The 26,222-nt window shown below is 32.8% G+C and overlaps 1 protein-coding gene across 6 annotated transcripts in view; it reads right to left on the bottom strand.

Annotated features, from left to right (window-relative positions):
• The window catches only part of LOC124360126 (facilitated trehalose transporter Tret1-like), a 65,771-nt gene that overhangs the window by 22,723 nt on the left and 16,826 nt on the right, over positions 1-26,222 (bottom strand). The window contains exon 1 of one of the 6 annotated variants that reach the window (XM_046813464.1): positions 16,657-16,776. The exons of 2 other annotated variants lie outside the window; for them this stretch is intronic. In XM_046813464.1, coding sequence (XP_046669420.1) covers positions 16,657-16,694 — 38 coding nt within the window. In that variant the 5' untranslated portion in view covers positions 16,695-16,776. Of the gene's footprint in view, positions 1-4,778; positions 4,939-8,634; positions 8,654-12,813; positions 12,854-16,656; positions 16,777-26,222 lie in introns of those variants that run through there. 3 more of the 6 variants (XM_046813471.1, XM_046813472.1, XM_046813470.1) reach the window with 3 other exon arrangements.

The raw sequence follows: 26,222 nt of genomic DNA, 5'->3' as shown, positions 1-26,222 counted from the left end.
GCAAGTTGGCTTTACATAAAAACGTCAACAACGTCACTCGTATTTGTTACAATTTCTTATTGCTCCCTATGGATTAATCCCAAATTTATGCAGACCTTCATTATACGTGGATTATTCCATGTAATCTCATTTATTTAAGTCATTCATGAGACTGCAGTAAATATCTCCAACTTCATATTACAGTAAGTACATAACTAACTAATCCATTATAATGTTCTTTTTAACATTAATGCCTATAGAGCATAAAAGCCAGCCTTAAACAAATTCTTATTTTAATTTCATATTCCAAATTAAAACTAATCCGCTCACTGCTCTATTCTCAGAAAAAGAAGTAGGTCATCATGAGATCAGTATTATAACTAAAATAGATGTTTCTTTAAAGTTAAGAAATTTCTTAAAACCTTTTATTGGGGTCCAATCACCACAGTCACATGGTTAAATACTTTTTATATCGGAAAATAGAAGGTTGGTCAGGAGAAAAACTGGGTATGTGAGTAATAAAATAATAAATTTATAAATGTTAAATGTTTTGTTATATATCTCACTGCCTCAAAATTGTAATTTCCAGGTGCAATATTTTTATCCTGAAGTATTATTTGGTGGAGGCTCTAGTTAGGTGATGACACATTTTGTAATCAGTTAAACTTCCAAAAAGGTTACTCAAGGAATTCTTCTGGATATGTGAAGTTTTTGTAGGTGGAATAAGATGAATAACAGAACTGCTTGAAATCCGATTATACCTATATGCATCCCAGAAGCTGTTGGGGATAGTGAATATATTAAATGGAGACTCCAATCTTCTCCTTAAAAGACCCTTTATTATTCCTTTCCGGCTAGTTATGGTTTTACTATCGAGCTACTATGTTCCCGAAAATGTTGGTGGATAATGTAGAATGGAAGGAAAGGCGATTCTTTCCTTGTAGAGCTGAAAGACATAAAGTATCTGAGTAGTTACAACTCAGAAAAGATTGCACTGAAACCAGTGCATAATTTGACTATATAATATACTATAGCTTAGAATATACCGGGTGTCCCACGAAGAGGTTTACAAGTTTGATTTTATATTACTTGCCCATTTATACACCGAACATTTTCAAACTCTATATTAAATAAGTTTTTAAAAATATTCTGTGAAAATTTCAGCTCTCTAGCAATTGTTCAAACAAAATGGTGGCATTTTGAAAAACTATACTTTAAAAACAGGAAAAGACATATGGTTTTATTTGGTTTATTTAATAATTATTTATTGTTATATTCTAGAGAAATAAAGCATGTAAATCAGAAAATTAGAACATAGCCTGTTATAAAACATTCAACAATTATTTGAACTATAATCCATCCATAGCGACACGCTGATAACAGCTCTTAACAAATGAATCGTAAGCTCGTAAGAAATTCTGCGGTATCCGGAGAAGTTCTTCTTCAATTGATTGTTTTAACATCAATTAAAATTATTGATTGCTAAATGGTTCAACTCCTGGGTAGGCAACCTGAAATTGTCTAATTGCTTCTGTAATGTTGCTAAAAGCAATAGCCCACGCATAATACTTCTTGTTCAACATTAAAAGCCATTTCTTGAACTTCAATACCAGTAAAACTATTATGAGGGAGGTTAGGTTATGTTTTTACAGCACAAACAATATTCTTTAAATCAAACAGCTGTTTTCAACAATGAGTGTTATTAAACAGCTGTTCTTTAAAATTGCAACGCAGTAATAAAATCAGGTAATTAAAAAAATGAATATTTATAGGAAGCAAAATGGTAAAATCTTTAATGCGTCCTTATTTTTTTTCTACAATTGCTAGAGAGCTGAAATTTTCACAGAATATTTTTAAAACCTACTTTATGAATTTTGTAGAATTTGAAAATGTTCGGTGTTTAAATGGGCAAGTAATATAAAATCGAACGTGTAAACCTCTCCGTGGGACACTCTGTATTTAATTGTTTTCTATTTAAATATGATCGTTTTGTTATTGCGGGAATTAATCAGGGGTATAATGGTGACTTTTCGAGCTCCTTTTCATTTGTTACAGAGGTCTTTTCTTGTCGATGTTCTTTATATTAAATGTTCTTTATATAACATCAAAATAGCTGCGATAGTCCCGCCCCTAGTGGATACAGAGCGAACAAGCGTGACGTTCCGTTACGCGAAACGAAACATAATTTTGCAGGGTTTGCAAGAAGGAAGCAGAAATTAAACGTACCTACATAATTACTTTAGTAAACAGTTAGTCTGGTAGTCTAATACAGTAGAAGTGGTGCATGTTTCGCATCACTTTTACACCAACGGTGAGTGGTTGTTTCCACCCAACACACACCAACTCTTTCTCGACTTGTCCTTCATCCAAGTTGGCTCAGGTGCTCAGCGTCTGACTGACTAAGAGGTCTGACTCAACCTCTAATTTAATGCTGCACTTGATTTCAGCATTTTCACTCTGTCTTCTTCCACACTGATTCAAGGGAGCACCAGTCCACATTGTGGTTCGGCTAAATCAAGCTCTTCAAAAGATGTTTGGGGACGTTGAAAAAAGAGAAGCCCACTTGTATGTTGAAATACTCAATTAATCATCGTAAATGTGGTCTAAATTGACAGAGACTAAGAGCATTTAAGTGGACTAATATTAATGGGTCGTTTATAAATCTTCCCTAAAAATATCAAAGAGAGTTGTTCTGTCACAGAATATTTGAATACAGCTCGTATTGGGTGCTATGTTTACGTAAGTTAGAAGTCCACTATGATGAACTCGAACTTTGAAGAATCGAAGAACGATTTTTCAAACATCTTAACTCAAAATCCTTGGTATTTCGTACAGTAAAACACATAATGTAGGTATAGTGGGAAGTCAATGCGAATGTTGAGTTAGCCTCAGTTCACGTTCCTCTTAGTACAGTTTCTGAAACTGACACTGTCACCGACTAAAAACTCGGTTGGCCCAACGTGCTTTGAGATCGTATCTAGGTCATCGTAGTGTATATAACTGTGCATCATATAAGACTATTACAACACATCTTCATCTTCGCATAACGTAGCTATAGTGGGAAGGGTTGATTCAATGTAAACGTGGTGTTCAGCTCCAGTTCTACTTCTTCTTAATACTGTTTCTGAAAATGACACTGTCACCGACCGAAAACTCGGTTAGCCCACCGTGCTTTGATATCATCTACATAACATCGTAGTGAACTTAATTGTACACCTGATAAGACAATGAGAACCTATATTCATTTTCACATAACGTAGCTAAGGTGGGAAGGGTTGATTCAATGTAAACGTGGAGTTCAGCTCGAGTTCTACTTCTTCTTAATGCTGTTTCTGAAACTGACACTGTCACCGACCGAAAACTTGGTTGCTCCGCCTTGGTATCGTGTCCAAAAACATCATAGTGCATATAATTGTGCACCTGATGAGACTATGAGAACATCTTTTCGTCTAGTTTCCAGGAGGTTGCTGGGTAAGCAGACAAAGCTCTTTTGTAGTCTAGGGGTCTCTGGTGTCGAAACAATTCAAAGAGTCTGTGACAGTATCAGATTTCAGACACTGTAATAACCAAAATTTTTCATAATAATGTTTTGTTCCCTTCTGAAACCCTTCATATTCGAACAGAGAAAATAACTACTATAACACAGAAAACAATAGAGCCAAAATGTTTTGTAATATTACTTCTACTAGTCGCAGTTTACCTCTGAGGTTTCTGTATGATTATATAATTTTAGCTTTTTCAGATCAATGTGACCCATGTCTTCATTTCTTATGGTAGTATTTTTCACGTTTTTACTTTTGTTTTTAGGCATTAAATTTGGTTGAGTGATAAGATGAACGTGAACAAATAAAGAGGGTTTCAAATTAGTGAGGAAAAGCAGAAGAAAACATATATTGCATACATTTCTGATGAGTTTAACATAAGGTGAAGTACGCTTGAAAACATATTTTTGTATTCAGTATTCTTTCTTATGTTTTCACCAATTTACTGTACTTCTGTCACTTTACTTTAGCCAGCCTCTACCAGGAATTAGTTTGACATTTAAAAAACTACTTTTACTCAAAATAACCTCTTTCATTTGAGGTGTACTTTAATGTGAAATATGCATAACTCGAAGAAACGGCATTCACTCTAGGATTCAATGTTCTAAATCCTAGAATAAGACATAGCCAGTTTAAACCATATTGGATAAAAGAATCTTCTAATCACTACTGCTTACTTTTAGCATCCTCCAGCTTGACCTTGATGAAATTGACTTGACCAATCTGTTTGGATTTATCAATTTAATCAGACTTAGAGCAAGGCCCAAATAGTTGTAAATATTATTTAAAGATGCTTGTTACGTAACATTTTACTGTGAAAATGATAGTTACTGCAATCATAAGTTATAATAGACATTTTTGAGGAGATATTAAAAAAAAAAAATGTAAAAACGACAAGAGCGATTCAAAAACAAGAGTGCTGCTGGTTTCTTGATTTATAAAAAGATTACTTTCGAAAATAAAACAGTTGTAAAAATGTTTAAATCAACAAATTTTATAGAGGCAAAATACTTATTGGGTGATTCTGATCGTAGATTTTGAATGCTAAAACCATCTGTTGACGCTAAAATACATGTTATATTGTCTTATGAATACTAAAGGAACCACCTATGATGTCTTAAATCATAAAAAATATATCAAATTTAACAGCCCAGTTAAACTTAAAAGTCCAGCAAAGAACTTTTTCACATCTGTTTACCTCTAGGAAGAATAAGCGTAATGATATTTTTCTAAGATTTTACACAATGTTTTACTTACTTGTCGCCATTGCTTGCTGGAAATGGTGTTATGGAGAAGTAAATTATACAATGATGCCACAATACAGGTGGAGTTACTTGCCATCAGAACAAACGCCACAGTCACATACACGTGTGGTAACGCTAACTGCATTCACACTTACTTGACGACCTTCTAATAATAGACGGTTTCATGTACGGTAATCCAATTACTTAAAAAATAAATATGTATTACCTGGGAATAACAGCGTTTCAGATTAATTTATCTAGAAATTTGATATTGAAAAGGAAAACTGTGTTGTTTGCATGTGTTTCTGTAAAGTTCCATGATGGACACGTAAAATTCCATTGGCAGAACTGTTTACCTCTTGGTCGAGATCATTCCATCGATATGGGTGTAATCTCACAATAGTTTATAGATTGTTTTGCTATTGATAAGAATGATAAAGTCGATTAACTTGTAATCGACAGCATGACGTCATTTGTAGAACGATAACGTCAATAATACGGGAAGAATTCATTTGTACTTGTCATAAGATTTACTAATTAATGGCAGGAAACTTAAAAGGTCTTTCTCAATAGGGGGCGCTGCCTCAACACCCTTAGCACCCACTGGAATAAGCACACCCAGGGCTCTGAGATCACAACTGTGGGGGGGGGGGGGGTATTCAGCGCATGGACACGAGCAACGCCCTCAATTAAAACCCTTTAGTTTCAAAAGGGTTTGTATTCTGTACATAGACTCGGTCAAAGTGCTTAATTAGCACTCCCGCTTTCGAGGGGGTGTTTATTCAGTGCAGAGATACAGTCAAGATGCTGATATAGCACCTCAAGCATGCAGTTAACTTGTTAGCAATTTTCTAAAATTTCCGTCGCTAATGTTACAAAAATACAACATCTGGGGTTTTCGTCAATAATAAAACTTAAACAAAAATTCCCTGACTCATGCAGTGAGTAAGACAAAGAGGTGAACTATGCCATAAACATGAACTGTTTAAACAACTTTGTATTCATTGTTCAAATTGGATGCATTTTCAACGGTATTAGTTGCATGTATCATTTTTATACAAACTACATATTAATAAAAATGTTAAAATTACCCATGCCCAATATAATTTTATTATTTTTACTTCAGTTGTTTATGTGTGTTTCATAATTTTACAATATTATTGATAATATTAATCCTTATATGTAACTATGTAAAGAGCTTATTGACACAATAATTTTGAACACAATAATAAGTTTTGCAATGAAAGAGGGTAAAACTACCAGTATTGTAAACTTAGGTAGATATAGCAATAATCCTTCTGGCAGTTTGCACATTGTTTTAAAGTAGCATAATTATTGTCCTCATGTTCATAAAAACTGTAGGATATAAACTACTTTTCAAAAACTAGATACAAGTTAGATCTATATCTAATGCGAGTGTTCTATTGCCTACAATATCTTCTAAACCCAATTTAAGGTACATAAATACATTTGTATTGCAATAAAAATATATGCACTAGAATACAAAGACCACTCCAATTAATATTTTAGTTAATGTGTTGTTTTAGATTAATTAATTTGGAGTTGGTTTTTCAAAGATTCAATTCACAAAATGTGTAATCTTTGTTATTAAGATGATGTTAAGATGTAGGTCCATCTGTCACTGCATATTTTCGTACAGTGCTGTGTGCCGTGTTTAGGTTCCTTAGAAAAGTATTATTTTTTTTTTTAATAAAAATTGATTACAGTCGACAATAGAAGTTATCGAATCTCTGTACTCAAAAACATTAATGTACACAAAATTACACAAAAATCAGCTATGGTGGGAAGGATTTATCGATGTGAATGTTGAATTTAGTTTCATTTCACCTTCCGCCTAGTGCAGTGCCTGGGATTTGACACTGTCCCAGACTTGACACCTGGAACATGGAGTCCTTCTGTCTTAAGAGATACAAAAATATTGATGACGAATCCAGACGTTCAAAACGAATCTAGAAACGTGAAGAGCTTTGTTTGGTTACCCAGTAGTCACCCAGTGCAAACTAGATGAAGAGCTGTTCTCATTGTCTCATCAGATGCACAATGGAATGTACTGCAATGTTTTAGACACGATCCCAAAGTATCGCGGAACAACAGAGTTACTTACACATAACATAGTTAATGGTAAAGAGTTTAGCTTTCATTTAGTGCAGTGTCTATAAACTCTATAAACATCGTGGCCAAGACTGACAGAAGTGTTTTTCTTATTGTCTTTGGCAAACTTATGAAAGTTTGGTAATTATTTTTGGTTTGTTGATTTCTAAAACTTTTTTTTCTGTAGATTGTTGAATTCTCTCTTCTCTTCTATCTTCTTCTGAATAATTATCTCTGCTGATAAAGACAATGCAATTATATTTATTGGCATAGATACTTGTAAAGAACCTAATCAATAAAATGATAAGCTAAGAGAAATTTTAAATTATATATTTCGCCTAGAAAAACAAGTAAAAAATAATTGAAATAGGATAAAAAATTATATAATTTGACATAGTTCAATAAAATCTATGTTTTAAAAGGTAAATGAATGGTTTTTAAAATCTGTTTAACTTAATTTATTTTTTATTTTGTAATTTTTCAAGTTAATTTAAGGTAAGGCCCAATGAAATTATAATCAACAGAAAGACTAATTTTCTTTCAGGATTAAACTACGCTACTGCTTTGTTAGCTAGAAAAGATCTTATTTATCTATTTTTAATCCTTTTTTAAGTCTTGTCAGGTCATAAATAGTAGTGACTTGGAACAGGAATGAATATTAACCGTGATGAAATTCAATTTAGAATCCGATGAACGTTAATAAATTTTACATTGGAGTCATTAATAAATAACTTAGTAGTTCGTAGATTTATTCAAACCAGTATTTTATCATTCATTTTAGCCTTTTTCTAACGATTGCTTGGCATTGTAAAAAGTCAACATAGCTACTAATAGCAGAGTATGAATTGGGTTTGTACATTTTGACAGCTTTTAAATTGGAGCTTAAGTAACATAACCTGAAAAATTCCATAACCGAGGAAGGTCTGCAAAAGTAAAGATATATCCAGGGTATGCGATATTTCGGACAACATTTACATCGATAATAATATGAAAAAATTATCGTACAGTTAGAAAAAAATCATTGTAAAACACTACTAGATTACAGAAGCATTTCGTTATTTTCGTTATCATATATAATATTGTGGTTTATATTTCCCTTTTAATCTCTCCACACAAATTTTTCATTAACAACGATTTTTTTAGCACAGATACGATATTTATATAAAGGTTTGTTTACGTTTCTGTAAAACTGTCATTCTACTTTGAAAGCATGAGGAAAACATACGTCTATAGCCCGCCAAAAGAAGTAGTCACTTCAAAAACAAGCGACAATAAACTCTCGCTGGCACGCCTGGATAGCCACTGAAAATAACGGAGGAACGCCCTGACATCAAAATGGCTGCGATAGTCCCGCCCTTAGTAGATACAGAGTGAGCGAGCGTGACGTTCCGTGACGCGAAACGAAAGTTTTCCTCCCGTGCAAAAAACCCATCCATTTTTGTATAGTATAACTATGACAACTGTCCGAAATCCAAGCATACTTTTTAATTATTATCGTTAACAGTAAAGTTGAAACAAAGACGTATATCATCTTGGAAAAGGGAAATATATTTATTAGCAGGATCTTGCCGTAAATTTTAAATATCAATAGGGTTTGTTATTGCTAAGATTTCTCATGAATACCAAAAGAATCTTATATGAAGTCATAAATGTGCATTATAGTGAAGTAATCTGATGTGTAGTGAACTGTTTATCTAAGGGAAACATAAGTGGAATTATATCTATCTAAGATACATTTGTCATATTTTTGTACTTACTTGTCTGCAATTTCTTGCTGGAAATAATGTAATGAAGAAGTAAATCATACACTGATGCCCCATTACAAGTTGGCATTACGTAGCAACAGAACAAATGCGTTCTTTACGTTTAGTTACAAGCATATACTTTACTGCTAACAACATTCACACTCACGTGATAAACTTCTAATGATAGAAACTCTGTATGGTTTCATAGTATATCCATTCAATGATTTTCCAAAAATATGCATTGCCTGGAAATAACAGCGTTTCAGATTAACATATTTTGCAATTTGACATTGAAATGGAAAACTGATAAGATGCAACATTGTATTTTCTTGAATGTGTTTCTGTAACATTCCATGACGGACACGTAAAATTCCATAAACAACATGGCCAAGAGTGGCAGAAGTGTTTATCTTTAAACACTTTGATCAAGAGCATTGCAGTGATATGGATGAAATTTCACGTAATGGAATCTCACAATAATTTCTAGATTGTTTTGCTATCGATAAGAATAAAAGAGTTGATTCACTTGTAATCGAGAGATGTCATCACTTGTAAAGTGACAGCATCAATAACATGTGCACAATTTGTTTATAATTGTCCACTGAGATTTACTAAGGGAATTAATGGGCGGAAATTAAAGAAGTATATCTCAAAATAATGTGCATATGGCGACACGTATTAAGATACAATTTTCCAGGTTAGTACGCAAGTGGTTATCTATTTAAGTAAGACAGTGATAGATGGTATTAGATTGCCCAGGAGGGTTTACTTCTGGATGTTAGATTTACCTTCCAGTTCAACCTACACTGGGTATAGAAAAACCGATGCTTCACTTAATTCTATGCAACACTATGGATGTCTAGGGGCGGCACATCACAAACCGCAAATGTCGAAATATTGGGTTGCAGGGGTGGATCGCTATGTCTAGTCTACTCTGGAGGATGACCTTGGTGTAAAAGGTTGTTGTTAGTCTGAAAATGAGGTATTCTTGTTCCCACCCGTTTTAACTGAAGTGACTATGACAGTGCTGACCTTTCCTTCTTCGAAGTGACATAACCGAGATAAATTATGCTGCACCTTATCCTTCTCATGGGATCTCACAGGAGGCGGCCCCTAGCCCCAACCATACTCACACATGGGTTTACTACATCTACCCGCTTTGACTTAAGAGGTTAGAACAGAGTTGGTCTCTCCCTATTCCAAACTGACATAACCCAGGTATAGTGGCCGCTTAATGGATCTTGACAGGTGACCCTTATCTTCACCTTACCCATCCTGTCACTATTGAAGCGAGCACGAACATCCTTTTAGGACAAAGTCGAAATTTAGCTTTTTATTCTAAGAAAACAAATAAAGAACATTAAGATTTGGGTGGGCCTGACCTAAAACGTTATGTTTTAGTAAACCGGATCATGGAGTCCGTTTAATGTTTTAGGTGACGAGTTTTTTTTATATTGATGGAAATACAGGAAAATGCATTTATGCACACAGGTAGCCAGCCTGTAATGTGGGTCTCTTACAAAAGACGTGGAACTTCCCACCAAAAAACCTCCTCTATACCTCAGGATCCTAACTCGGAAACTGTTTGTCACATTATTTCAGGTTGGGTCTGATCGTAACGTAAGCTCTCAGGGCTTGCGCCCATCTGGCTTCGAAGAATTAGATCTGGCCGCGTGACGATTCAGATCAAGCCTTCTTTGCGCGAAGGATGTCCAGGACGAAGTGAGACAAACAGGCCCAGTGTTCCTGATCTTCCAGCATCACTTGGCAGGCTGATTCTACCGATAAAGCACCAACAGTATGTGTTGCCTCGTGGCGAGGCCTTTACCAACACGAGCAGCGGAAGAAAGTGTTTCGCGTCGTCGGGAACGCCCGGGCAATAGATGCAGTCCGCTGGCAAGTTTGCCCTTGCGAAATAGTTGACTAGTTTGATATGAGGGGTCATGCAACTTGTGTTTTTTGTGTATTGTATATTCACAAAAATTACTTAGTTGTGTTTCACAGGGGAGCCCAGTACCTCAGTATGGGTTCTGCGGCTTACTGATTGCCGGAGTAATGGCGCCGACGCAACGGAGTGATTTACAGCTGAATTCAAACCATTACATTTGTAGTGTAGTTTTATAGTAATCAATCAAATTGATGAATTCTAATTGCCTCGAGGCACAGTGTTGTTAGTTTATAAGGCGTTTCAAAATGAACTGGTCTAAATTGGTTACATACTTTCAATTAACGAATAAAATTTCTTTAATCATTCATAGTGAATCTCATTTTATCAGTTTTAATATATCATTTATCAGCAATTGACTGAATGTTTTCACCACTAAATAAATTTAGATCTTTCTTGTATTTCTTAAAAATTTTCTTTAATTCCCGTAACTTTTCTAAATTATACATGTTTTGGTAGTAATTAATTTGGTTTTTTCCAGCTCAAGTTCTTAAAGAATGTTGTCTTTCTCATAAATTTCTTTGTTTTTGAGGTGAATCTTTGACTTGTTATATCTTTCATAATTTTTTACTTAAATTTCTTTTTTCAATAGGGCCAACTTGTTTTTTCACACCCCATTTACTAAACAATATTTTTTAAGTTTTTAAGAATAAAAATTTAACAAAATTCACATTTTTAGATGTTTGTAACACATTATTATTGCATATCAAAACGTATTGTTGCAAAAGTTAGGGGAAAATTGGTGAAATAATCGGAGCGTTAAACAAACTAAAGGGTTAGATCATAGAGGTGGTAATACTTCTCAAAATTCTACCATTTTTCATTGATTTTGAGAGATTATTGATAGCTTTTGTGATTGTTTTTTCAAATGTTTCTTTATTGACTATAGCAGATGTTTCATTGATTTCGAAAGATTTTTGTGATTTTCTTGTTACATTTTTCTATTATTGACTGTAACAGATTTTTCGTCTGTTTAGCGAGAATGTGCAAACAATTATAAGCAGCGATTCGCAACAGATTTTTTAAAAGATTTACCAAGATTTAATAAAACAGCTTAGAAGCACACAGCTGAGATGGTACTTTAGACAGAATATATACAGCAGCGTGTTATAGTCCTTTAAACAGAATTTACATTAATTTACTGTCGGCTCCAAGAGTGGGCTAGAATGGCCATATTATTATCTACTTATATAATATTTGGTTTAAAGTTTGTTTTTGACGATTTTAAGCATTGTGAAGGAAAAGAATCACGGTAAATATCCAGAAAAATCTGATTTACTTCTCACCAAATAGTAATAAAAAAGTGATATTCATTACGAAGAATGTTCATACAAATAGTAATGAAAAAGTGATATTCATTAAGAAGAATGTTCATTGTTAGTTATTTTAAACATTTAACAAAAACAGTTGTACGACGTATAATGAGTCCTTAAAACAACAAGATAAAGTCATATCATTTTCATGGTCACGATGCCAAAAATACATTAATATTTAAAGTATTAATTTTGGGCAGATAAGGAAGCATAAAAACAAATTAATATGATAAGCACCACACTAACTGCCCAATGAAGTTTGGACCAGCCATATAGCTCTCATTTAGTACACGTATATGTTCATATCCAATAGAGAGTTTTATCATGTTATAAAATGATTGGAATATAAACATTGGCAAAACTGATTATACATATTGTTATGTTTTACACAAATTTAACCCTCTGTTGTTTACGAAAACAATATAATTTTTAATAAAAAACAAATTGACACGATTGAAGCGTTAAATTCGTATTATGTGACGTCAATTCATACAGTTGGAATTTTGTAGTAAATGTTTATCCAATGCGTTTCAAAAATTTAAGTTATCTATGATCCTAGTTTAGTTGTAAAATGAAATTTACGTATGCTTTCTGTATTTGTGTTTCAAAATTAGGGTGTAAAATATGTGGTGTAAGTTATTTTATGTCAAAATTTTCATGATTCATGAATCTCATGATAAACGCACAGTTTAAAATACATTTAAGCTGAAAAAAAGATTGTAATTAACTATTTATATTTTCATGCAAAACCAAATGATGTGGTAAGACGCGAGTAACAAGGGTTGGTAAAATAAATTTTATTGAATTATTATGCACGGTATTTGTATATATATATATATATATATATATATATAATCACATACCATTGCCTTTAATAATATATAAAAGATTCTAAAAACAATTGGTTGATAAGAAAAGATACGCTGAGCTCACCTGCAAAATTGACGAGCCAACTAGGATAACCGTTGACATGGTAACTTATCGTAATGAATGAACTTTGATCTTGTACTGTGTACTCAATCGATTTCAATCAAATACAGCGTCGTAATTAGCTTATCGAAGTATCTTTTGAGCAGAGAATTATCAACATGCATAACATCTCTTATCAAGTTTTGTCCTAGTATAACAGAAATTGTACATTGACCGACGATAACTTGGAAAGTTGCCAAAAATTTAGGAATGATGACCAGTCTATACAAAAGTATCTGTTAATACATTCCTAAAATCAATGTAGAGTAGAAAATGTAGAGCAGATACCCTTCATCAGCTACGTCAAGCTAGTCAACTTCAAGGTCTGGATTTTATTATTTTAATTTAATTGAATAGTCTACGTTTATTCTTAGAAAAACTATTACATCGAAAACTTGACATAGCAGTTTAAATTTCATTTAGCTGTAGTTAAGGGTCAGCTGTTGTAAAATAATCTTGAGATTTCTCGATAAGACCAATGTTAAACTTCATGCACTTTCAAGTCCTTTTTTAACCGAAATGGTATGGGAGATGTTTCGTTTCGAAGATTTCTTATTAATATTTATCAAAATGCTGTTTAGTTTGATTTGTAACGCTTATACATTTTTAGTAATTAAATGACAAAGCACAAATTAGTTTGAGATTTTTTTCTGAATAACGAATACAAATATCGAAAAAGCTAAAAAGCTTTTGGATCTGTATTATTTATATCTTTACAATGAGACATCACACATAAATCTACTACAAAAGTATCATCATAAAGTTGTATGAAGCTTAAAATAGTTCTTATGAGGACAAAATCAAAAAGGCTGCCATTAGATCTGGCTATAGTAAAACGATCTTTGGTTTTCCACTATAAGAACAATGTTAAACTTAATGTGTTTTACGAGCTTATTTTTAGTCGTAGAATTATGGTAGATGTCTCTTTAAAGATAGACAATCTAATTTAATAGACATCCAAATTTTTTAATTTTTCGAATATGTATTGGTTATTCAGAAAAAAAACTGAAACATTTTTGTACTTTATTATTTAGTTATAAAAAAACTGTAAACCTTTGAAGTAAAACTAAAGAGCATTTGGATGACTAAAAGTTTCATAGCATCACAGGATATCTTTTTAAATATATAATTAATACACATAAAAATCCTTATTAATATTATTGTAAAAGTGTGTATTTCTTTAATATTTAACCCATGAACTACCAGAAAGTTTGAACATTTTTTCCAAAATAACTTTTAAAAACATCTAAAAATCAAAAGCGTTTAGATGCGTATAATTATATGTATAAAGTGAGACATCTCCGATAATTCTAAGACTAAAATAAGGTCCTAGAAGCACACGAGGTTTAACAGTGTTCTTATGAGGCTATACTCAGGATGGTCACCAGAACAGCCGGGTATTCATTATTGGTTCAGGTCGAGATAACACCACAACCTGTTGGTTCCGGTGGAATACTTGCAGAGCCAGGCCACTTTCTCTCAGCCTATTATAAAAGCAGTTGACAAATAATGCGAAATTATAAATTGACTAAGCATTTAATTCATAACATAATTTTAAGTTCAAACACCCTTCTTATCCCTTTGAGTGCCACGGCGTTTTGCTATATAGTATGCATAAATGCAGAGCGAAAATGCCTCATTTTGCAAGGGTATGGTTAAGAATTCATAAAAAAAATTAATTTATTGGTACAATTCCCTGGGTTTTTGTTTTTTCTAGATAAATATATTTTCTTTATAAATTATAATACATTGATTAGTTATTTAACGTTTTAATACCAATAAAAAAAAACATTAAAAAAAACTTATGAGTAAAAACATTTTGTTTTTTATTACGATACAACGTAGTGTTGTTGAAATATTTTATTTTTTTTACTTTTAGTTATGCCTCCATTTAATTCTGTAAAAAAAGACATATAAAAACTTTTTTTATACTTATAAATAAAGTTTGGAAAATAAATGTGAAAATATGAACCACTACAAAACTAGAAAGTTTCTAACCTAACCTAACACTCTGTGTATTGTCTACACTACTAATGCTTAAATCTAATGCCTGCAATACTAGGTCTTCATTTTTAACAATTTTTTACGACTCATTATTTATAATAATATCACTGTCTTATTTTACCAAGCTTGGTTCAACTAACTTCAATACCAAATAAAGTGTTTAAATAATCTCCTCAAAATTATTGAAAAATCGCACCTAGGCATTTTGCAGTGAGTCCTGAAGTACGGAAGTGTTTCCTGAATTGACCATGTATAGTTGGGAACACTAGGGGTTGGAATATTTTATTTCTGTCTGTTTGTTCACAAGATATGTCGGAAACGAACTGGTTTATAGACTTGAAATTTAGCAGGAAGCTTTATTTCTATATAGTCAATCCTGAGTTTGACGATAGTGCGTGTCACTTTATGTGATTTAGCTGAGCGTTAACAAATATTTTTACATTGGCCTTATGGGTAACCATGGTGGCAACGAGAAAATATATGAATAAATAAATTTGTGAACAAGTTGAGCACAATACGAGAATTAAGCCTGTAAAATATGATCATATGTAGCTTATTTATTCAGTAAAAAGATTTGATACCAGCGCTTTTTTGCAGTACGTATCCTACATTATGAAAACTCTTATTGTTTAAATACTGATATAAAATCTGACTATGAAAATGAAGAAAAATGTGAATGTATTATATTTCAAGAGATGTCGAGAATGATTTTATCTGTAGACTTTAGAGTTTTCATGGAAATTTATACATATACATACATAAAATTAAATAAATATTATTAATACATACAACAATTATGTATTTATACATAGACAAGAATTAGTTATATCATAGTGTATTCCAAACCATATAATTTGAATTAGCATCATTGAAGCATAATCACTCAGTAGGCTGACAGTTTCTGTCCTGTTTGCCGAGAGATATAAACATATATTACTGTTTTATTGTCTGTCTATATGTATTTCCACAGCACATGTCGAGGATGAAATGAGCTATAAAATTGAAATTTTGCATTCATCCCTCCTCTACGAGCTTGTTACGTGACACGTGGTGTGGCGTATTTATATTTTGTAAAGAAAACTGACCTGATTAAAATAGCTTTACTTCATCAGTCATCACTAACCAGTTCACATATTGGATATACTGCATGTAAAAATAATTGTAAAAGTACTGTATTATCATTATACTTTTCTACATCACTGCACATTAAAATGTGTTAGAACAGTAGTTTGTTCTCCCAGACAATAACGTTTAACTAAGTATACGATTATGAGGAAATCTTAAGTTTATAAATCAAGTGTATCTTGCCTCCATTGATAATATTTTTTTTTCTTTTATATTTTATGCAATTTTAGCGCCTGAAGACGGTTTTTACCGAAATATAATTTCAATTTTTTTAACATTTTATTTGTACAGTAATTTACAAAAAATAATATATATATATATATATATATATATATATATATATACAGACACGCACATATAATCACAAAACGTACTTGCTCCGCCAGTACTCGAACCCGGATCTCTCACTTACCGGGTGAGTGTGCTACCACTACATCACAGACCCCTTATTATTACGATTCAGATATATTGCACTTGGCCGTTTCTGTCACATGTGCGTTTGAATAACCAAACTAACATATGATCAGAATTCAAGTATCTGTCAAACTACTTTTGATATATATATATATATATATATATATATATATATATATATATATATATATATATATAAAAACAAACAAGGACTATCCTCTGCCTGACATCGAACCCGGTAAATAACGTAAACAATTCACTTACCTCTTCATGGTAACCATCTTAATAATTGGTGTTGCCATGTTGGTAGACTGGTGCCCAACTGTTCACTTATATACTTCCACACTTACACTATAATTGTATTAACAGATCCGTACTAATGAGTGACGAGTACTACCTCAACCTGTGACCAAATATGTCCGCTCTCGCCAGTTGAAAGGATCGTCACTTCGGTGTATGTGTGTTTATTTCTTTACCTTACCCAACATGTTTTACCGGTCTGCTTCCGCCAGGAGGGATCACTTCTGGCTGATTTATACGTTCCAGTTGAACCTACACTGGGTACAGCAAACACCGATGTGTCATTTAAATTTGGCCAACCTTATGGATGTCTACAGCAGCACATCACTAACCAAAAATGTGGAAGATGGCTTTTGGAGTTGGTGGGGGCTCCTAAGTGTTAAAGGCTGTTGCTAGCCTAGAATGAGGGCTGGCCCCTCCTGTCAGCTTTAACTGACTCGGGAGGTTGGTACAGAGCTGGCTTCCACTTCTTCCAGACGATACATGCCTAAAATCCTTCCTCATGGATCTTGACAGGAGGTGACTTAACCCCAACCTTGCCCAATCAGGATATCATGTCACTTTAAAAACGTTACAAAGGTCTTTTTTATGTGCAGCTTCTCAGCTTCTTGTCCCAACAAAACAAAACAAAAACCAGTCTGCTTTGTCAGTAATTTTACTTTCATTAGTTGCTTCGGGATAAAAGAACTTAGATGAATTGAAATTTAGCAAAGTGTGCCAAAAAACTACATACTAATACAAATACCATATTTAATTTATTAAATGCCTATTTAACGGAGTGTTTACACAACACGTAGATATTTAACGCAACTGGGTAACATTTTCTTGGACACATAACGCAGCTACGGTGAGAAGAGTTGATTAGATGCGAACGTTAAGTTTAGGTCCAGCTCACCTCATCTTAAATCTCATGATGTAGTAGACTTGACTTCTGAAATCTGGAGTCATTTATGTCTGAAGGGAACCAAAAATAACTGTCGGTGACGGAGAACGAAGAAGCTCAAAATACACTTTTCGCATAGTTTCAACATCAAAGCCACCTAGAGTGCAACATGTAGTGCAGTCTATGTGAAGTCTAGGTATTCTCACTGTCTCACCATGTGCACAATTGAGCGCATTACGATCTTAACTGACACGAGAGTATCAGATTTCAGATGCTGCACATAAGAGGAAGGTGAACTGGAGGTAAACTCAGCATTCGCATTGAATCAATCCTACCCTCCAGAGTTGCGTCATAACGCAGAAGACTCGGTTGCTCCACCGTGCTTTGAGATCGTGCCAGTTAACATCGTAGTGCACTCAATTGTGCACCTGATGAGATTATGAGAATACCTATGCTTCATCTAGATTGCACTACAATTAGTAGTCAAGGTCTATCTGATGTTGAAACGATGCAGAGATTTTATTTTGAGCTTCTTCGTTTTTTGTCGCCGACTATTTTTTAATCGATAGAGACGAAAATGACTCCAGATTTCAGGAGTGAAGTCTGCGACAGCATCAGATTTGACACAATGCGCGTAAGAGGAAGATAAACTGGAGCTAACTCAACATTTGCGTTTTTTTATTGTAAAAGCGGTTGCATAACTATCCATCTATGCTACCAATGGTCTCACTGCATCATCCTTGTTTATTTTATCGTAATATCTTGCGTTTACTTTAAGCCTAGCCAATTCGAGTACTTTATGTTCATGAATGTTCTATACTTCAAATATTTGCTAAATGTCCCAGGTAATTGTGTAAGCGTCTCATCACACTAAATGACCAGGGTTCAAATTCCTGTTTGAGCAGGGCACTCCGGATTATGCAACAGAAGTCTTAAATTTATATTTGTCACTTAAAAAAGGTATAAATACGCAAGACCATATATTACGTAATAGGATTAGCTCAAGCTGTATTCAAAATTGTAAGTCTATAGTTAATGTCAATGATGAGATATCCTGCGTACAGACAGGCAATCGGAAAAAAGAGGAATGTTTCCTTCTTTCCAACAGATGGACGAGAAATTTTGCCAATCCTCTAAATGATAGGGTTCAGTTACGTTTAACCGAATAAAAATATCACATCCTCAAATCTACGATTGTCGGGGATTTGTTCATAAATTTATTTATCCTGCTATTTTATCGTTACCATCATTACCCATAAGGTCAATGTAAAAATATTTGCTGACACTCAGCCAATCACGTGGAGTTACGTGCACCATAATTGAACTCAGGGTTGCTTATATAAAAATGAAGCTTCATGCACAATTTTAAGTTTATCGGTAATTTCGATTTTCGAGATATCGTGCGGACAGACAGATAGATAAATAGACAGACAGACAGAAATGAAATCCTTCCAGCCGATCGAATGATAGGCTTTGCTAAATGTCGGCCAAGTAATAAATTCCTCAAGTGTACATCTCCCAAACGATTCAAACTAATTACTCAATCTAATGAATAATAGAGAAACCACTTAAGTTTAGTTTAGTTTTATTATAGAATCTGAATATCATGTGAACACTACACAACCTGATATAGTTTTAGTTTGATTAAAAATTGAATATTAAATAATAATTTTACACTTTCCTAAGTAATTTTTGATCGTTTAACAACTATTTCATCCACCTAATTCTCCAAATTTACTTTACAGTTCAAGGATCTTTGTTGTTTCTTAGACGTACCTATAATGTTGATTTGCGCGCACGTTTTACGTTAATCAGTCTCAATATGTACAATATCCATCAAGAATTCCAAAGAAATGATGGAAGTTCTATTTTTTTGCATTTATTTTGATTTTATACAGTTATTAGCCTACCTAATAGAGTGCCACTAACAGGCTTTGACGAGATTGCATGAACAATTTGGGGTCTGTAGCTATTTTTATTCTTGAAATATCCCAATAAAAGACAGAAATCCAGTCATACAGAAAAGATATTCTTTCATCCGCCGGTAGAACACAAATAAATTATTCCAGCCTACTGAGTGATATGATTCAACGACCTCTTAGAATTTATTCTTATCCATGTAGAAATGAAGTTTCTTGTCAAATTTGAAGTCTACAGATGTAATATTACTCGAGCTATATTTTTGATAAATATGTTATACGTGTTTCTGTGACATAATTGATTTTACTTAGTTTATTTACAAAAGTATTTATTCCCCGATTTTCTCGTTGCCGTAATTATGATCTATAGGACGAAGGTAAATATTTTCGCTAACGCTCAGCCAAAACACACTGAGTGCACCATCATCGAACTTGATATCGCCTATACAGAATTTAAAGTTCCCGCAAAAATTCAAGTCTATGATATATTGTTCTAACATACAGAAATACAAGTTTTCTAGATTCTCAAATAAGTGTAATCAGTTAGTATTAAGGTATGATAATATAATATTGGCGTAGATTATTCGTAAAAATTGTTACCTGTCACAGTGGCTGTTGAATGTGTGAGTACAACGGACGTGTATGTATGTGAGGAAAGAAGTGTCATCTGTTGACAGATAACTTAATTACTTGATTAGTCCGTTACAGTAGATTTCCTACAGTCCTAGCTGGGCTCTCTAGGGACAACCCTCTTAGTACAAGGTCGAGCCAACCGTAGACAGCCAATAATCAAGTTAATGTAAATTTATGTCCCTATTTTTCTCTTGAAAGTAATTATGAGATTGCTTGGACTACGGTAATGAGTAACATTATTCTACATGGCCTCAAAAACAAGCAACTGCCTTTCCTGTACCATCGGCTAGTAGTAAAATGCCTACTTAAGTTGCAAGGACTGTATATTATGTATTTGTTTGAAATACATTATGAAATTATCGTTATCGGCTCGTGCCATTGTAATTGCTGTTACGTTGTGTATTGAAAACAAAACCTTTCATTGTAGTCTGCAAGCTAAGGTATCTCTCAATTTTTATTGACTTGCTTTACTTTGTTTTATGAGACACGGGCTCAAAGTATTATCAATATATCTAAACAAAAACATAACAATTTTAATCCTCTTTTTTATTTAACATAATCAATCTTGACTAGTCTTTCGCAATAAAACGTTAATCAGTGAACATTAGAGTGCTTTTTGAGACAACGCAAGATAACTCTCGCGATCATTATAAAAAACGGGATACAAGTTTTTGGAAAAATTACTCTCCATTAGCCACCCATTTTTTTAAGCATGCTAGTTAGCTGCCGGCCGCTAATCTGAGACTCCGTTTTAACATATGGCTTCGACGGGGTCTCCAAACTATGGCCCGCGAGGGAGTTCCATACGGCCCAGTGAGAAAAAAAGATTTTCCTCGATATAGAAGCTATCTGGTTTACCTTAGTTGGAGCTTATCTTTTAAATATTGTTTTTAATAGTATTTGTTATATACATTTTTATATTATAAGGCAGAAGTAAGCCCCACCACGTGTCTGTTACGACTTCGCTGGGGTTGCATGAAAAACGTCTATGGTTCGTTTCATTCTCTAAATGTTCTGCTGATATATACAGTCATACAATCATAGAAAAAAAGAAGTTGACACGAAAAAGACGCATCACCGAACTCGCTCTTGGAAATATTAAGTTTCGTGCCAAATTTAAAATCTACTATATCTGAAATCTTTCTCGATATATCCTGCCAGATGATACGTTCAGATTTGTTTCATTAAATCTGGTTTGATATCAGTGTTTAAATGATAAAGGTCTATAAAAGTCACTATAAAGTATGCTCTATGTGTTGGGATAGGTACGCTACGTATGTTAATATATCAAATTTGTGGATATTATGGGGTTTATAAATTTATTGACACTGCTATTTTCTTGTTGCAATCATGGTTATCCACAAGAACAATGTAAAAATATTCACTAAAGCTCAGCCAAAACTCATGGAGTGGCATGCACCATCATCCAACTCAGTGTTCATGAAGCTCATCAACAATTCCAAGTCTATAAGTTACTTTGTTCTCGAAATATCATGCGAGCAGACAGACAGACAGACAGACGTAAATGTAATTTTTCCTACGAGTGATCTTGCCAGTTAAACTATTAAATCATATTTTACTTAATATATTGGCCATGACTAAATGCTCATATTTTGTAAACATAAACCTTCTTGGGACTCAGTTCCTCATGTTATTTTTAACAAGGATTTGGTTAATCGCGGGATAATGCGAAATTGGGCTAAGGCCTATTACCATATTTTTTTGAATGCAGTTAAAAAAATTGTAGGTAAGAAATCTATGAAATTCTACTACACCATTCACCGTCGAGCCTCAGTGATGCCTCGAAACCAGAAACGATAAAGCGATTTCAAAATCCTAATTTAAATTAAAAGTTGAAATTGAAAATGCTCTTTCAGAACATCAACGAACTGACTGACCTATAGGTTTGCTCTAAATGAGACTTAACATCGTACTACAAGGAATGATGCAAGCATGCAGATCTTCTTCCAATGTCGTATAGGTTTTAAAACGTGTAGCCCAGGTTTACTAGTTTCATTGATTGATTTAATAACAGCCATTCATCAAATTGTTACACATCCATATTTTTGCATTTTCGTTGCAGTCTTGAGTGATAACTTCAAGAGAACGGACGCTTTAGAAGTACTGTAGAATGTTTTCACTTTTTATCAACTTATATCTGTAAAATAAAAGTCTCAGAAATAACTGTTGTGAAATCTAATTAAAGAACGTTTTGACTCTTTTTTTCAGCAACACTGTAAAAATATTCATTTAGTAAATAACTACATTTATCTTGTATGAAAATGTTGGCCTTGGATTTTAAAGACATTATAGGTTTAACATATGCTCAATTAGAGTAAATCTTTCAATTCTTGATAGTTATTATTTACTTTTCATACCAGTTTTCAACAAAATACATGAGAAAGTATTGGCCCACCTGACCCTAAAAATCTTTCAGTTTGGCCCTCGAGTGAAAACGTTTCGAGGCCCCTGTATAAGTATAAAGCAACGTCATAAAGAGAAATTTTCTCACATCTATGAATTAACAGATTAACAAGGGAAACGTAGATTTTCGTGTCTTTTATGAATCGTAAAAAAAACTTGTTTATTAATACTATAAATTATTATATAATAATAAATATTTTCTTTTGAGAAAATCTATACTGAATTTAAATGGTTAAGAAATGGCATTAACAAAAGATCGTATTTGTTACAGTTCATTATTATTGATACATTACAATCTTAGTTCCTATATTGAAACATTTGTTGATTTAAGACGAACTCCTATTTGTTACACAGTTAACTAGCATTCCCTCTTAACCTTTACAGATCCTTAACTCTTTCTGATATAAAAGTTAATGAATGAAGATTTACAGTGTTTGTTAAGACATTTCCAACTATACCCCACGTTCCATAATGTTTAAACTAGATTGCAATCCTTATCCAAAATTCCAAGCCTGCCACAGAGATTGTATATAACCCCTGTCATTAGTGGCCGGTTTGGAAGTGGGGGTAAAGATATATATTCGTTCAGAACAGTTTTAAAGAAACAGGTGTTCGTTGGAATAAAAACGTTTTCAAGTACACAATTTTAAAATAAACACTGTATAGAAATATGCAAAAAAATTAAGGAATCCCTGATAACATACATTCTAAAAGGTAAATAAAAGTATTTAAATAAAAAATTTTGATAAGTTGTTGATGTACAAATTAAAATGTTTTTTCATTTTGGAAAACTTCCTAGATAACAATAATTGGAATCAGGTGCAATACAATAATTTAACGAACATGAAGGCCACATGGTTGTTTGGACATAGATAACATTGTTATACATGAAGTTATAAAAAATCCTTCTATACCTAGGCATCAAATGGATTTATCAAAATGTATTTTAAAAAGTATAAAAACTGGGACAAACAAATGTGTTTAATATTTGAGCATTTTTGAGCATTTGATATAAATAGGAAAGTGCTTTTGTTTGTTTGTTTTGCTTTCACACGTGTACTATTTAACCAATTGTACTGGAATTTTAGATGGAAATTCTTAGAGTCCCTGGTATGAATATAGGCTTATAATAATATCGAAAATACCGTTTTGGGTACACCAGAATTGTCTCTACATGAGCAAATATCCCTATTCGGTTTCTAAATTTGAGGAATATTGACTGAAAGAGATTGTTAATTGTAATATACTCTTCTGTGTATACTTTTCTATGACAGCACACCAATATTTTAAATTTGTTTACATTTATAGCGTGAAATCATAGAGTAAAGCTTGATATTACGCATATTAACAACACCTTTTCTGCAATCACTATTAAGCAAAATTTCGATAAGAAAATATCCAGGTATTAAAATTAAAAGTATTAGTACAAATATACTTTTAACTATAAATTTTTAGCAAATATTAATTTATATATATATATATATATATATATATATAAAAAGAGAAAGTTACTACCTAAATTATACTATACATTTAAAGACTGTTATAAAACCCATCTTATCTGTATTTCGACAGAAGTAGGCTTCTATGATTGGCTTGATCGGAAAACAAGGAAAAATCAACTATGAAAAAAAATACAAAAACCGGAGTAAATTACAATAGTCGTAGATACACACTTTTTGACAGATTATCTAGATCAATGCAATGTGCAAATACATGCAAGTTTAGTATTCATGTATATTAGTGTTTGCGAGCTGCCTTATAACATTTTATAATCCACCAATTTCGGTTTATTAAATGCCAATATATTGGAATCGTGGGGCAAATTAGTACACACCTTTTTTCCACTTCAACGTTAATCGTAATATAATTTTTATCGTGGTAAGTTAAAATATAATTATATTATATATATTTAACTTTTAAAATAATCCAAATTATTTGCCATTTGAACATATTAAATGAGGTGACAGCATGCTCAGTACAGTATACGGAAGCACATTCAAACGATTTATTCACCAAATTAACTGTACAATATATCGAAATGGTGAATGGAAGTACTGCTCAATGTTGTTAAATCCAGGGTGTTTATTACTGACACAATGGAATGTCAGGTCTTGTAAGAATGGACTATATCAGAACGATATGGTCCAACTTTGCTTGATGATTTACATAATGGAATTAGAGATTGAAAAATGCTCGACGTTTAGTTTTAGGTTTTATGTTAATCCATACTTATTAAATACTTATTAAATACAGTACTGAAAATAAAGTTGCACCATATTACTATTTTTCTACGTTTTACAGGTATTTGTTTTTCTATTGCTTTTTCCAACAATTGTTTAAGTAATTGTTGATAAACAAGGTAGGAGCATGACACACCAAGTACAACAGGCTTCGCTGAGTTTCATTGCAACATTTCAAATCTATAGGTTATTTCATTATTAATACGACATATATTCATGCAGGAAAAGAATGATTTACATCCCCAGGCAATAATAGAGAAGCTGTGTCAGCCTACTGAGTAATAAACTTCAACGACGCTCAGCCAAATCCCATAGGTGTACATTTACCATATATAAGTTTCACACAAACTTTTAAGTGTACACACAAATATCGAGATAAAATGCTATGCATACATTCACATTTTTGTTCATTAAATTGTATATAATGTCAGTGTTTAAATAATGTAAGTCTACACACCAACAAAAGTTATGTTGCGTTTGTTAAGATATTTAGGCTAAATGTGTTAATTTAATCTCTTTTTTTATTTTATTTTCTTCTATAATTGTTAGCTCTAGTCTAACAGGCTTCAAGAAATCCTATGCCGCCTCAGCGAACTATTTGATTTTTGACGTAGAAGTGGTAAGGATCTAAGATAACTTCTCGCCAGGGATCCATCTGGCATTCCTAATCCAAAAAGGAGGATATCAGATCAAACACATTATCTAGGTTATGTTTATGTTGAGTCTATAGAGTGTTATTTTGTTTTAAATAAATTTCTTAATTGTACTCGAAAATTCAATAATTCTTTAAAAATCTCTAAATCATTTGACTATAGAATTTTAGCTAAGCTTTGAAAATAAAAATCCCTTAGTGGTATTCCGAGTTTGTTTATTCTGCTATTTCCTCACTGCCATCATGGTTAGCCATAAGATCAATGTATATATTTGTATATATATATGTATATATATATATGTATATATTCACTAAAACTCAGCCAAATCCCATGAAGTGTGCATCATCATCAAACTCTGTTTTTCTGATATAGTAATGAAGCTTCATGCACAATTTCAAGTCTATAGGTCAGTATATTTTCGAGGTATCGTGAGGTCAGACAGACAGAAATTAAATTATTCCAGCCCCTCGAGAAATTGGATTAGCTAATGCTCAGCCAATAATTAAATAACGTTATAGAGAATGTCTCTGCACACCCGGAATTCTTGTCAGATTCTTGAGATTGGCATTAAACGTTCTTAAGTGCAAAATGTCTAGAAAAAGATGCCCTAAGTAAAAAAAAACTTGGTTGAAAATTTATAAACGTGAACTGTATCAGCCACCAAGTAAATTTGTGCATATGGCTTTTTATAGATTATTTATTGAGCCGACATATCTAAGAAATTAAGGTAGTGTAAAATTTACTTTTATATTTTTGAGTATGTCATAGAGTAATA

Source organism: Homalodisca vitripennis, chromosome 4 (assembly GCF_021130785.1).
Source record: "Homalodisca vitripennis isolate AUS2020 chromosome 4, UT_GWSS_2.1, whole genome shotgun sequence".
Classification (NCBI taxonomy): domain Eukaryota; kingdom Metazoa; phylum Arthropoda; class Insecta; order Hemiptera; family Cicadellidae; genus Homalodisca; species Homalodisca vitripennis.
Note: the sequence above shows the minus strand (reverse complement) of the source record. Positions and strands in the feature narration are given on the sequence as shown.